Source organism: Dromaius novaehollandiae, chromosome 11 (genome assembly GCF_036370855.1).
Source record: "Dromaius novaehollandiae isolate bDroNov1 chromosome 11, bDroNov1.hap1, whole genome shotgun sequence".
Taxonomy (NCBI): Eukaryota; Metazoa; Chordata; class Aves; order Casuariiformes; family Dromaiidae; genus Dromaius; species Dromaius novaehollandiae.
In genome coordinates this window covers 27,423,466-27,436,321 of record NC_088108.1, presented here as the reverse complement: position 1 = coordinate 27,436,321, position 12,856 = coordinate 27,423,466, and the positions used below count along the sequence as shown (strand labels likewise).

Genomic DNA, 12,856 nt, shown 5'->3' with positions numbered 1-12,856 from the left:
GCCCTTTAAGACTGCTGGAAGGGGGCTTGGTTTAATTAAAAGTAATCCCTTCAGAAATTGCAAGCGCTTTCATATGACCCGAGTCCAGCCTCACCCGACACACAAAAGGCCTGGGACTGTTTTCGGAGGAGTGCCGGCACTCGGAAAGCAGCCAGATGTCTGTGAGTACTGCGGGTGCTGCGGGGGGGCCTTACCGCCGGTGCTGCTCCTGGGCCCCAGCAGGGCAGGCAGCCCCAGCGTGCTCCGGGTCGGCAGGCAGCCCCTGCCCTTCCGGCAGGGCGCTGGGTGAACGCAGTGGCAGGGCCCAGGTGAGCCGATCTGCTCAGTTGGGTGTGAAGTGCGGTGCTGAGAAGCATCTGACCTCTGAAAAACGCTTGGGAGGCTGTAGCTGGGTTAGTGGAGCAATTCTCGCCATGCTGCTGTTGGTCTTGCTGAAGGTCAAAACGGGGCAGATGTTCAGATCACGAGGGTGCCTTGTAAGATCTGGAGTTCCTCATGTGACTTAGCTGGGCTTACAGTATTTCTTAGAACTGTTGATACCGATGCATGGTGTTAGTCTGGTATCTTCACCTGCAGTAACTGTTGGGTGAACAGGTGCCCTGAAATATATAGGGTCTCTAAAGATGAAGGGATGTCCTGGAATTTCTCTTCAAATAAACTTGCTGCTTTTCCATGATAGTCAAATGAGTGATGAAGTATAGCTTTTTCCCTAATGCAGTTTATGCTGTTTTCTCTGGCAGCTGTCTGGTTGATGGCATAAACCTGGGAAACAGCATCTGAGGCTTGAAGCCTGCAGACTAGCAATGTATAACAGGCTCCTTGCATTCAGGAAGTACAGGGAGGAAAGAAGTTTTAATAACTCAAGGTCAGGGTTTTGTAGAAGCGATACTCTGTTGTGCTGACTCTACCTAATATTCTGACATTAATTTTCTGGTACTGTTCCTGTCTCAAAGTTTTTGACAAACAGTTATCTGTTCTACCTCCTACGCTGCTTAACTTACTGGAGTACCAGTAATAGCTGTTGTTTAGTATGATGGTATCAATCTTTCCTGTTTGTCCTTCCATATACAGCTACAAACCGTCCTCCTAGGAAGTAGTTACAGCAGGTTATTTAATAGGGTTCATTCAAAGATCTGGAAAATAACTGATAACTGTTGCTGCTAGTAAAACTTCTTGAGAATTGCAATGAGGCAAAAAGCAAGACTGGAAGGTATATGGGGAAAGTTAAAACTTCTGAAAAGACCTGTTGCAAATAAGCTTAACAGTGGCACCAGGTGCCTGTCTCCTGCTGTCCGCTGCTGCGGGAGGAGGTGCTGGTGCCCTGCAGCTTGCGAAGGCTTTTGTACATCCAAAGGAGCTTTCTCTGCCTGCAGTCTTGGCACTGGGGCAGTGTCTCATCCATGCAAAGGGCTCTGTCTGTGCAGGAGGTCTCGCCTTTGCCACAACGCTGTCCTTGGCAGCAGGAAGCTTTTTAGTGTGCTGTGTTAGGGACGATGCGTAGCCCTGCTTTGACTGGTAAAACAATGGCAATGCCTCAAAGAGAGGTGAGGAAGAATTACTAGGTTTCTGGCTCTTTCCTGTAGGTGATGTTATGAAATGAATCAGTTATTTTTATTTTATTTTTTTTCCTGAGGACTTTTTAGCTTGGTGAGTGTGAAGTTCCCTGTTGAAATTTTTAAATTTTCTTCTGATATGCAAGGTGGATTCCTGGAAGCACTTCATGCAATATTGTTAGCTGTTTGTATGCAAAATATTATATTAAATGATAATGTAAAAACAAATGAAGCCTCTTTAGAGGCTAGCTACTAGGATAAAACTTCTGCTAGTTTAAGAGCTAAGCAGAATTTCAAGGCTGGCAGACACTTGGATGCAGTATTGACTACACTATAAATGCCAAGATGAATGAGCTCAAAGGGTTGCCTTAAATAGAATTTCAGTTTAACTTACTGCATTAGGATAGTATTTTTGGTAAATCTGTTGGTGATGAAATGTAGCAGGTCCTCTAACAGCACTTCTTGAATGTTGGGAGTTTAAGACGAGTTTACTAAGAGCCAATTTCAGAAAATGGGTACAGTGTACTTGGGGATCAGTGCTGGCACTATGGACCTTGTGATCTGGTCAGTGGGAGGGTAATGTCTTTTTCCTCACTGTTATTCCCATCGTTTGTATCGGAAGCGTGTGCCTTCCCTGTCTGGACTCTCGGAGCAGGAGTCGTGTGTGCTTGGCAGTCCAGGCTGGTTGTTGCATTGAGGATCAGTTCATTCTGCTCGCAAACCAAACAGTAAGCGTACCGACGGCTGTGCCTGCTCTCGGCCGAAGGTGTTACTGGGGGATCGGTGTGGCTGTCCTGCAGGCTTGCCCCGTCTCCGCGTCTGCCTGGCTGTGCTCTGGAGCATTCCAGTTTAGTGGTCTTGATGTATTTCCCTGGGAAAATAGTCAGGTTTCTCAGTCATCCCCCATCTTGTTATGGGGTGGAGAGTCGGTGCCTGTAGAGAAAGGGACGGTACAGTGCCTTTGACTCGGGACTAGCAGTTTACCATTCCTGTGCTGTTACTTAGAAGAAAAGTGTTTATTCTGAGCTGGGAAGAGAGCTCCGATACAAACACTACAGCTGTTTCCCATGGGGATGAGGCAAACCGATGCTGAGTACTTTGTAGATGCTAGGGTATTTAGCCTAGGAAAACCTCATCTGGGTGATTTAGAAATAGAAAGTGCAAAAGATTAATGCTAATCAGTCTTGAAGCTATTCCTGCTTAGAATCAACACTGATGGTGAATTAGATTCATGTTTTAAAATCACTTTGGCAGGGTAACTCAGAAGGGACAAAACACAGAAGAGTCTAAGTTATGGTGGGACTGGATTATGATGGTTTTCTCCCAGTATAGCACTTTATCTATTGTATGTCTCTTGTGTAACTTCCACGTAGGGTTGTGCCCAGCTGGGAATGCCTTAGTAAGGTGGCCTCAGTAAAAGTAAGGTTTCAGGTGAATCGGGAGAATGGAGCAAGTGTCGGGCATGGCATGTTACTTTGTCAGGGAGAGGTTAGAAGCATCCACAGAGGTCTTGATGTGTAGGTTGCCCCGGAGAGCTGCAGGCAGGACACGTGAGCATCACAGTGAAACGGCCTTTCCCCAGCGTAAGGTGGTCCCCGGGTATCTTCAGGAACAGAGCTCCCTCCCTGGGTCCTTGGTTTCTCAGCCTCTTTACATGCTAGAAGAACCGATCTGGATTTTCTGCACCAGTGCTTAAGCTCTTGAGCTGGAGCAAAACACCCTAGTCAGGCTGCATCTGCTCCGAGGTATTGTTTCCCGTCTCTTATCGGCTGGCTGGGAGTGGAGAGCGGTGCCTCCCACCACCTGAAACGGTGGGATCCTCACTTTGCTCTGCCAAGCCACAACAGCTGGCTCAGAAAACAGCTTAGCAGCATATGGGAAAAAAATTTTTCACTGTATGTTGTTTCCACACCAATAACGCTTACAGAGCTCAAACTTTCAGCAGCCCACTTCCCAGCCCAGTATGGAATTACCACAAAACCGCTTAGAATGTCGCCGAGGCACCCCAGGACGTGCTTTCCCTCGCTCGGTCCCTTGACAGTTAACATCAGCGCTCTGTTTAATGTGTTGTTACAACTTTGTGCAGACTGGGGAAGCTAACGTTACCAGGGTGTGGTTCTGTAAAGCACAAGCCCGTTTCCTGTGGTATCTTAGCTCATGCGAGCCTCTGAAATAGCACAGCCTGAACTCCAGCGCAGACCCCGTTCAAGACTTCGTTGCTGCTCCTAATCCTGAGGCTGCTACTCGTTTTGAGTACAGAGGGCTTCTTCTAGGGACAAAAGTAAATCCCTTGCTACTGATGTACTAATTGAAGGACTGCAACTGCTCAGATAGCATAAGTGCACTTGAGTGAGTGACAGTGAAAGAATTTTGCTGGTTCCAACATGGGAGCTTATTTTAATGTCCCAACAAAGATACAAGTCTTACAATAAGATTTCTGCATGAATTATGTATTCTGTAAGAATGCTTGTTTATTGAAGCAGCTTGATCTTAATTTTTAAGGTCTGATTTGGAGTGATGCTTAAAAGCTATTCAGGCCCAAGATGGAAAGAGCTGGCCACAAATGTTTCAGTTCTGTTTTCTGGCACTTCCACCATGCTCGGGTATTTTAGCATTCAATCACCTGTGCAGATGTTTTCAGCCAGCAGTAGTTACTGGATTTTCTCCTTAAACAGTGGAGCAAAATGACTATTTTCCTTCCTTGGTCACTGATGCAGTAACAGTGGTTTAGGTGAAAAAAACTTTAAAATAAACAATCAAAAAACAACCTGTTGCTTAATGGCTTGCTTCGTGTCACCCCTCTTACACTCGTAAGTGGCTTACAGACACCTTTGCCCTCACCGGTGTGTGTTCCAGGCAAGGCAGACGTGCAAGGCAGCCAACTGGCTACCTGTGCAAGAGTCAGCTGCCTAGTACAACTAGCAAAGCTTTTTGTTAAGGGGGCCCTCAGCACTTCTAGCAAGCGCTAAGATTCCTGGTTCACCAAAGGACTGTAAAATCAGCCAATTGTCGACATTTAGACTCTGGAGAGGCTAATTCTGGGAAGGTATAGAGAGAAGTCCTGAGGCAAACGCATGCTATTGGAAGCTGCTGGTTTTAAAACAAAGCTTGATAGCTTATGAGTTTAGGCCGTTTGCTCTTTGCTTACTACTGCTGTGGGATGGTCGTTTCTCAGTTCTACTTTATTGCGTCAGAAGGTTCAGAGGGTTTCAAAACCGGCTTATTTCTGGTCTCTTTGTTTATCATCTCTTTGCTTCAGCATTGTCTAAATATCCCTCCCTGCTACAATCAGAACTGCAGCTCTTTCTGACTTCAGCTCTGCTGTGCTAAGCCTACCTTTAGCCTCTTAGAGAATATGCTTAGATTCGTAGGTAAACTCAAAACAAGAAAACCCCTAGCTTCATCACCGGGTGATACCAAGTACCAAATAGTGCTGTGACTAGTACCAGGCTGCAGCAGACTTACCGGGAAACTTTGAGATATATTTGGGTGTAGTGGTCTCTTTGCACTTGACTCAGTCTTAACTAGCTGAGTCTTTCTTGTTTATGAACAAATTTGGTTGAAGGTCCTTTGCAGTCTTGCGATATCTTAGTAAAATAGATGAAATCTGTATGAAATCTGTCAGTAGAAATAAGGGAATCTGAACTGGCTGCTTTCATAGCAGTATTGGGTGGTTCCTTGAATATTTCTCTGCTTACTCTTGCTTTTTAGGTCTCTAGTGTCATGTGGTTAAAATCTAGTCTAAATTTGAATTTGAGTTATTTTTAGTAAAACCGTCCACAGCATACGCCTTCCCTGCCCCCCACCCAGGGAAGAGAAGGCTTGCAGGGAGGGATGAGAGGATTGATTGCACTGAAGAACAAATAAATCAGGATTTGGTGATGCAGGCTAATTTGGCTGTTGGCAAGGAAGAGGACTATGAATGTAGTGTCTGTATGCTGGGGATTGGTGCACTGGGAATCTCATCTGCATAACTTTGTCTTGAAACTTTGCTTTGGTGGCAAAGCATTAGAACACAGTTTGTACTAAAACTATTTCCAGCTTGTATACATAAGCTGTAGAGCATTTTTTTTCCCTTTTTAAATTGATAGGTATGCAAATAGAAATGAATCCTCAAACAACTTGGTGTATCTGAGGGCCTTAAAATTAGCCTGGTCAAAACTTAGCAGTCATCTCCATGTTCAGGCAGGAGTGTTTCTGTCTATTCCTAAGAATCTACAAAAAATTTTCCAGTGATGTTCAGGAATTGTGAATAGAATCAGTTCTGTTTTACAACCTTCTTTGAGGGGAAGAGCCTTTGTTGGTTAAACTATTGGTGTGTCCTTACGATGTACAGCTATTTTTCTCGCTTCTGCGAGATGAAACTGCAAACTGCCTTGCTGCTGTTCCCTTCCCACTTTGATTTTACATGTGAAAACATGCTTATGAGATTTTACTGTCAAGATAGTGAGTCGTAGAACATTTCTTCTAAAAGACAATTCATGATCTTGCATCTACCTTGCTTTTTATGTCAGAGGCCTAATATTGTTATGAAATCTTGACTGCATAGTAAGTTACACCTAAAACACTTCTTTAGTGTTTACAGAGATCTTCTAACCTCCAGGTCCTTCTGGAAGGAGGTAGACCACTATCTAGAGATTCTTCTGCTGCCCTGTGAAGTGTCTGCACTTATTAGTGCATATGTTAGTTCAGTATGCATTCTTTTTGCCTTAACACATAAGGTCATCCTTGCATCCTGTCTGTTTTGTATCCTGCCCTCTGAGCATACTATGGATATTTGGGCAAATAAGGCACAATCCCTGGAAACTTGATCAGTATTGTTCTGTATCCACTGGCCTTCTGCAACACACTAAGTTCTTGATGCTTCCCAGGACTTCTGTGACATTCGAGTGGAAGAAGTTGGATATCTGGTTGTGTGTACCGAGTCTGGAACATCTTTGCTTTAGTGAAAAGTGCTGGGATATTCTACACTCAGCTAACTTCATAAGCTGTAACTGGCTGTCTCGCATGAAGCGATATTAGTTGGAATAGATGTAATGAACTCTTATGCCACAGAACAGGAAGGTTTATGTTCTGCTAGTAAACTCTTAAGAGCTGGGAATGCTTTGCTGGCAGGAGACTTGTAACTGCTGGCAGTGGAGCTTCTGGCTTGGGAGCTGGTCGCTGGAGGGAGACAGATGTGGCTTTTCTTTACTGTGTAGTGTCACTTGGCGCAAGTGTTGTAATGATGCATCTTCTGTCTTCCAGATCAGTGTGCGTGTTACCACCATGGATGCTGAGCTGGAGTTTGCCATCCAGCCCAACACTACAGGGAAGCAACTCTTTGATCAGGTAAGTGATGGGGCAGTGGAAGACCTACAGTTGGTGCTGATGTTATAATTTTTCTTAAGACAATAGGAAACATTTTCACAAGAGTTTCAAAGATTAAACAATAGTATAGTATCTTCAAGAGAACTCAGCATAATAAAAAATTACACACTTTTCTCAAAACTAATATGCTCTTTTTAGCTCCAGCAGTGCTGGGGCCTATTCTGACCTCTAAGAAACTCAACTGTTGCTGTATCCCATAAGGAGAATTAGAAAGCAGTAGATGTCTCTAATCATAATTCATAAAGTAGGAACTGCCTTGTGGGGGAGCTGGTAAGCTTTCGTTGGTTGGCTTATGTGCAAACGTTGTATGATGGATTTCAAAGAGCAGTTGGTCTCTAGAACAGAAGCGTAGCTGTGATTTCAAATGTTGCTGCAACTCTTGAGTACAGATGAAACAATGTGCTGTCTGATACTCCTATCAGGCTCTGAGGAAAGTCTTTATAAAAAGTTATGTACTGTCTATGTTGAGCTGGCTTCATTTGGGTGCCTAAGCCTTCCTCTGCATTCACTGGCTAGGCAGATTTCCTCCTACTTTGGGCCAAGCAGAAGCATGGAGACATGCAGCCAAAATTTGGAGCAGCTGAAGAGGGATGTTATCAATTGCAGCTGTCAGACTTTGACAGGCCCCACTATGTGTCTTGGCTGTAATCCCAAAGGCCACATCTAGGCAACTGCCTTCCCTTCAAAGCATCTGTTTTACTAGCAAGTGAGGTAGTCTTGTCTTGCAGAGCAGCAAGAGGCTTTGTCAACTCACTGAGGAAGAAATCAAGGCTTTGCTGCTTGGAGAGGAATCTGTACAAGTTAATAGCTTAAGGAAAAGGAGTCTTAGAGTAATGACAAGATGAAGGAACTGCCAGACCAGATATGTCAAACGTGGGTGTGGTTCAGCAGTGCTAGATGTTCTGGGGTCAGCTTTGCGTTGCACTGCTTTTAATGAAGAAAGAAACTTCAGGGCTGACCCACCCACAGAAATAAGCTATCTCATTTAAGTCCAGTAAACCTAATTTATTTATTAACTTTTTAACTTTTGAATACAACAACTGCTACTTCCTCTCGTACTCATCTGGGTGATTCAGCACTAGCTACCGCAGTGCTCTCTGCAGCCCAGCCCTGAGAGGAGGGGAGCAGGGTGAGATCCTAGCCTTTTGGTAAAGAACACCCTTTCATAGTGGGAAAGGCAAATAAAGCTTTTGGGGAAGGTGCCGAGTTGCACTGTCGTTTCTCAGCTGTCTGCATGTTACCGCGTAGGTCAGTAGCTCCCAGACTTCTTTCAGCACTGTGTGATCTCAAGTTTGACTTGTTTGATAGTGGAAATGAGTGCTGGATTCTGTCTGGAGTTCATGCGCACAACACAGCTGCGCCACAGTTATTTTGTAGAAGCATGTTCCAATAAAACTGACTTGGCATGCTACGAGTTCATCAGAAGGTTCAAAAGGTGAGCTGGTTTTGTGGGGCAGAAGGGTCCCCTCAGTTGGGTGCTTCTTGTGACTATTGTTCTGTATCTAATTTCTGACACGGTTGTCCAAATAAAGCAGCTGGTGCTAAAGAAGCACTACTACTGACTTCAGTGGTATTTCTACTCTGCGAGTGAATTTCTCAGTCAGCTCAAGTCCATCTGCAGCTTTGCAGCTTTTGCCTCCCTTGACGTAGAGCACAAATGGAAATTGTAGTGCCAGACTTGGACTTCAGCAGGTTGTATGTATTTGAGGAGCATCTGATCATGCTTCCTGTATGGGAACTTTTCATGTCTTAGTAATTGATTTCACTCCTTTGTGTCATGTTCTTGACCAGCTGTACATTCTCCTCCCTGCAGTGCGTTTCATACTGCACCTGTCTAAACAGAAGCTTTGTGTGGTTTTTTTTTCCCCACAGTAAACACTGTGTGAGGGGATAAAACAAATGCTGTCACAGAACTAAGTTTCTGAGCTGCTGATGTAAATGAGGCAGGATTTGCTCCAGCCACATTGGGCTGTGGGTGAAGTTGCAAGAGGGAGGGAGGAGGAACTAAATACTGTGTCTTCAAGTGCAGTAGAAAAGAAAAATTGTGTCTAAAGCTAACTTCAGTTATTTCTGAAAGGTCCAGTGTATACCACTTCTTCAAACTGTCTGTATAGAGACTTGCTGGATGAGTGGTTTAGCCACAAAAATTAAGCTCTATTCTACTGTTTAGTGCACAAGATTTCTTTGTGGAAGCAGTGTTGGTTCTTGATAGGACTAATATTAAAATGACTGTCCTAGAGCCTCACCAGTGACCACGTGCAGGCTTTGCCTAGGCGATTCAGGACCTACGCAAGAGTGATGCCGAAGGAGCACTGCTCTGCCAGGGCTCGGGGATGCTGTGAGCAGTCAGGCAGGGAGCCGGCAGTAGATGTGGGGCAGTCGAGCCTTCCATCTTTGGGATGGATTGAGGCATTTTGGAAGCTATGCTATGTCAGTGGATTGTTGGGGAGGCTTATCCCAGCTTCTGTTACTGACCTGAAGCCTAATAAGTGGCTCTGGACAGTTAAGGAAACCAGCTGCAAAGGAACTACCTATTCAGCTCCTGCCACAACTGGAAACTTTTCATTCTGGCCTGAGAATACAAATACATACCAGCCTGCTTATTTCTTGATGGAAAATCCAAGGCTCTTCTATTGCAGAAGAGATTTTTAGTCAGACTTCCATAATAAATGAGTCTAAAATTGTTGGGGAGGGGGAAAGCAGGTACTTCTGGTATATAGACATGCTCAAACAAATTCTTAATCTTTGCATAAAGAGATAAATTGAATACCAAACCAAAATATGAGAGCTTCTAGCCTCCTGTCTCGGATCACTGCCCTCTAAAACTAACACCTGCTGACCTCACTCTTTAGAGTATTTAGGCACAGTGGGATCTTTTAGCTTAGCCACTTCTTTTCCTGTCCTCTTTCTTAAAAAATGTTTTACTGGTTATGTGCCAGCTGACAGTGTATGTTTCGAATATCTGAGCTGCTGTCTAGATTAGTTCCTGCGAAAAGGCTAGTTGAGCTTTTCTCCCTGCTGACACTGCTAATGGGGCTAAGCAATGTCTGCTGTCTGATTAAAAGTCTGCTCACTCTGTCTCATCCTGAGAAGGTCTTGCGTCCCACGGTGGGATGTATGAGAGCAAGGTTATGGCTGTCTGTGTTCTCATTGCCTTAATCTACGATGTGCTTCTGCAATTGCTAATCTAGTATTTTCTGCGTGTACTGGTGCTGAGCAGTGGCTGCCTTCATCAAGGCTTTTTGGGGGTAGAGCGAGGTTCTCTATAAAGCTATCTTACGGTTTTGCTGTTGCAGCATATAGACTGTCTGGTGTGAAACCTGATTTTGACTCTTTCACAGGAGGATGTTAAGATATCCTGAGTGTTTTTGCCCTAGAGTACCCTTTTGCTTCGAGTGAGACATTAGATCTGACTTGGGGAAAAAAGGAAGCTATTAACTTTTACCAAAGTTTCTAGCTACAGAACCATTACAGTGCAGGCTGCTGGCTTTGTTCAGTAGCGTTCAGGCAGTGCCTGTTTCCACCTGTTGTGTTTAAGGGTGGAATAAATGTATCTGTCATTCCACACTTACTTGCCCACTCTGAATGGGATTTAAAGGACTTCTGGAAAGGTGCTATCTAGTTAATGGCTTCATGAGGAAGAGCGGTTTGAGTCTAGAGAAAAAGTTTCACGGTAATAATGGGTGAATGGACTTCAGGTAGAAGTGCTCCCATTTCCCTCTTTCCTATCTGGTTAAAATGCCAAGGTGAATTTTTGGAGTGGCAGAACAAAGCAGATGCTGCAGTGCTTTGTTGGAAGTCTGCTGCTTTCCCAAGGTAGCTAGATCTAGAAATAGTCTTGTAAGCATAGTATGCAGCATACTAACATCATGCCTTATACTGGAGATATCTTCCTATACCACCCCCTTCCCTAGGCTTGCAATTGTGTAGCTTTAGCTTAAATAGCAATTGATTTTTGTGGTTGCTCATGATCAGCTAGAGGTACCTCAAGCCAGATCTGGATGTCTGGAAGTTTAAGCAAAAATCTGGATGAATTGAGACCAGAGGATTGTACAAGTCTGTCTTGAGCAAGGTGGGACTTGGACAACATCCCTGTATTTCTCCCAGGTTATCTGTCTGCTTCCACTTACATACCTCTTAACACCAGCTGCTGAACTCCATCATGCACCAACTCACTAGCAAAAGCATGAGCTCTGCCAGGGGAGAAAAGGCATTCTTCGCTGCTGCCGGGGTGGGTGTGGGGGCTGTGCCTGCTGGGGAGGACGCTCACCTGCTGCCCCGTGGTACCGCAGCATGCCGCTTTCCTGGGCGTGCAGGGCGCAGGCATGGGGCCTGCAACAGGGAGGGCTGATGGGTTCTGTAATCCTTCTCTGCAGCAAACCAAAATGCAGTCTGACTGGAGACCGGTGTGCAAAACAAAGCATCGCTTTGCTTTGTACATCTCCCATAGGGGAAAGATTAATATTACCTATGGCAGTATCTAAGTAGTTTTACCACAGATAACTTTGAAGTCCTGTATCTCCAATATTATTAGTAATTTTTTTTCCTCCTCTTTCTCTTTTGGAGGTAAACTGATTCTAGCTTCCGTCAGTGAGACTTTGTTCTGTTTTCTGTCATCCTGGGCAGGGCTAGCCTGTGCCTTGCACAGGGAGAGGTAACAGTAATTCACTTGCCTAATGCTCCACACCTGGCTGCCTGGAAAGCTTTCCCAGAAATGCCCTGGTTTAGTGGACACTGTGATTCACAGGCTTCTCAGGAAGCCTGCACACAGACTGCGGTCACAAAATCTTCTACTTCAAGCACTTCTGTGATGTGAAAACTTGCTCCTTTCCCCCATGTCCCTAACACACTGTATAAGGCAGCTTCTCAAGCACTTTGCTCCTGACCTTGGACCCTGCTTGTTCCTTCTTGCTCTTTTGTCCTCTTTCGAGCCCCTTATTTCTTCCAATATCTGGCAGAGGGCCTCTGCTGTCTGCAGTACTAGTTCTGTTGGGTGGTGAATGCAGCAGATGGGTGGGGCTCTGTCCCCATTTGATAGGCCTTGCATCAGGGTTTTTAACAATGAGTTGTGGTTACTGAACTGTTTAGTCAGTACTTCCTTCCCCAGCCTACAATGAACTCTATTTACCTGACTTCAAACCAGATTTGCTTAGCAATGGCATGCTTTTCACTCTCTTAGCCTACAGTTTTCCATGTGAGCTTCAGTCCTTCTAACGTTAGGCTCTGGGTGTTGTGAAGTCCAAGAGATGGTGGCTCCAGCATGTGACTCCAGAACAAGCTGGTTACAAGAGTAACCAGAAGCACCCAGTCTCATTGAAGGGCATAGCTGTCCTTTTAAGAGCCACAGGTTAAGGAGAAATGTGACACTAGAAATACTTTATCTGTTGCTTCAGACTTTGCAAGCAAGCAGTTAGCCTTCCTAGGAAGCTTTTCTCCAATTTCATGAGCTTCTAGGGTCAAAACTAAACTGTACTAGAAAAGGGCACTCAGCTGTGGAATAAAACTGTAACAACTGGCATCTCTCTGCTCACTCTGAATTTAATCACTAATGCTTCCCTATGTTTTATGTCCAGCAGTGATAATGCCTATTGGTGTGTGTGTGTTTTCCTCCAGAAGAATCCTGCAGATTCCATTAGGAGCCAGAGCTCCTCAGATTCTCAGTTCATGTGCCCTGTACTGACTTGCTTCCCTGATGCACTGAGTTCAGTGGTTTTGTAGGGCACCAGTCTGACAGTCTCTTATTCCCTCATGGTTGCTAAAGCTGACAACAGAGGCTGACCAAATCCCTCTAAACTATATGAGAAACTCCAACCCAGTTGGACTATTTGTGGAATAAATGTGGCGAGTCTTTCATTGTCGGTAAAACTAAGCTTTGTGCAGAGGGGAGACCTTAGGGGAGCCTCTCACCTTGCTGAATTCCACCCTAGCAGTGT

General features: G+C 44.8%; 1 protein-coding gene across 2 annotated transcripts in view; it reads left to right on the top strand.

Annotated features, from left to right (window-relative positions):
* Positions 1-12,856, top strand: part of MSN (moesin) — a 54,016-nt gene that overhangs the window by 21,641 nt on the left and 19,519 nt on the right. Inside the window, exons 1-2 of one of the 2 annotated variants that reach the window (XM_026096010.2) lie at positions 141-161; positions 6,801-6,884. In XM_026096010.2, coding sequence (XP_025951795.1) covers positions 156-161; positions 6,801-6,884 — 90 coding nt within the window. In that variant the 5' untranslated portion in view covers positions 141-155. Of the gene's footprint in view, positions 1-140; positions 162-6,800; positions 6,885-12,856 lie in introns of those variants that run through there. The other variant, XM_064518503.1, reaches the window with a different exon arrangement.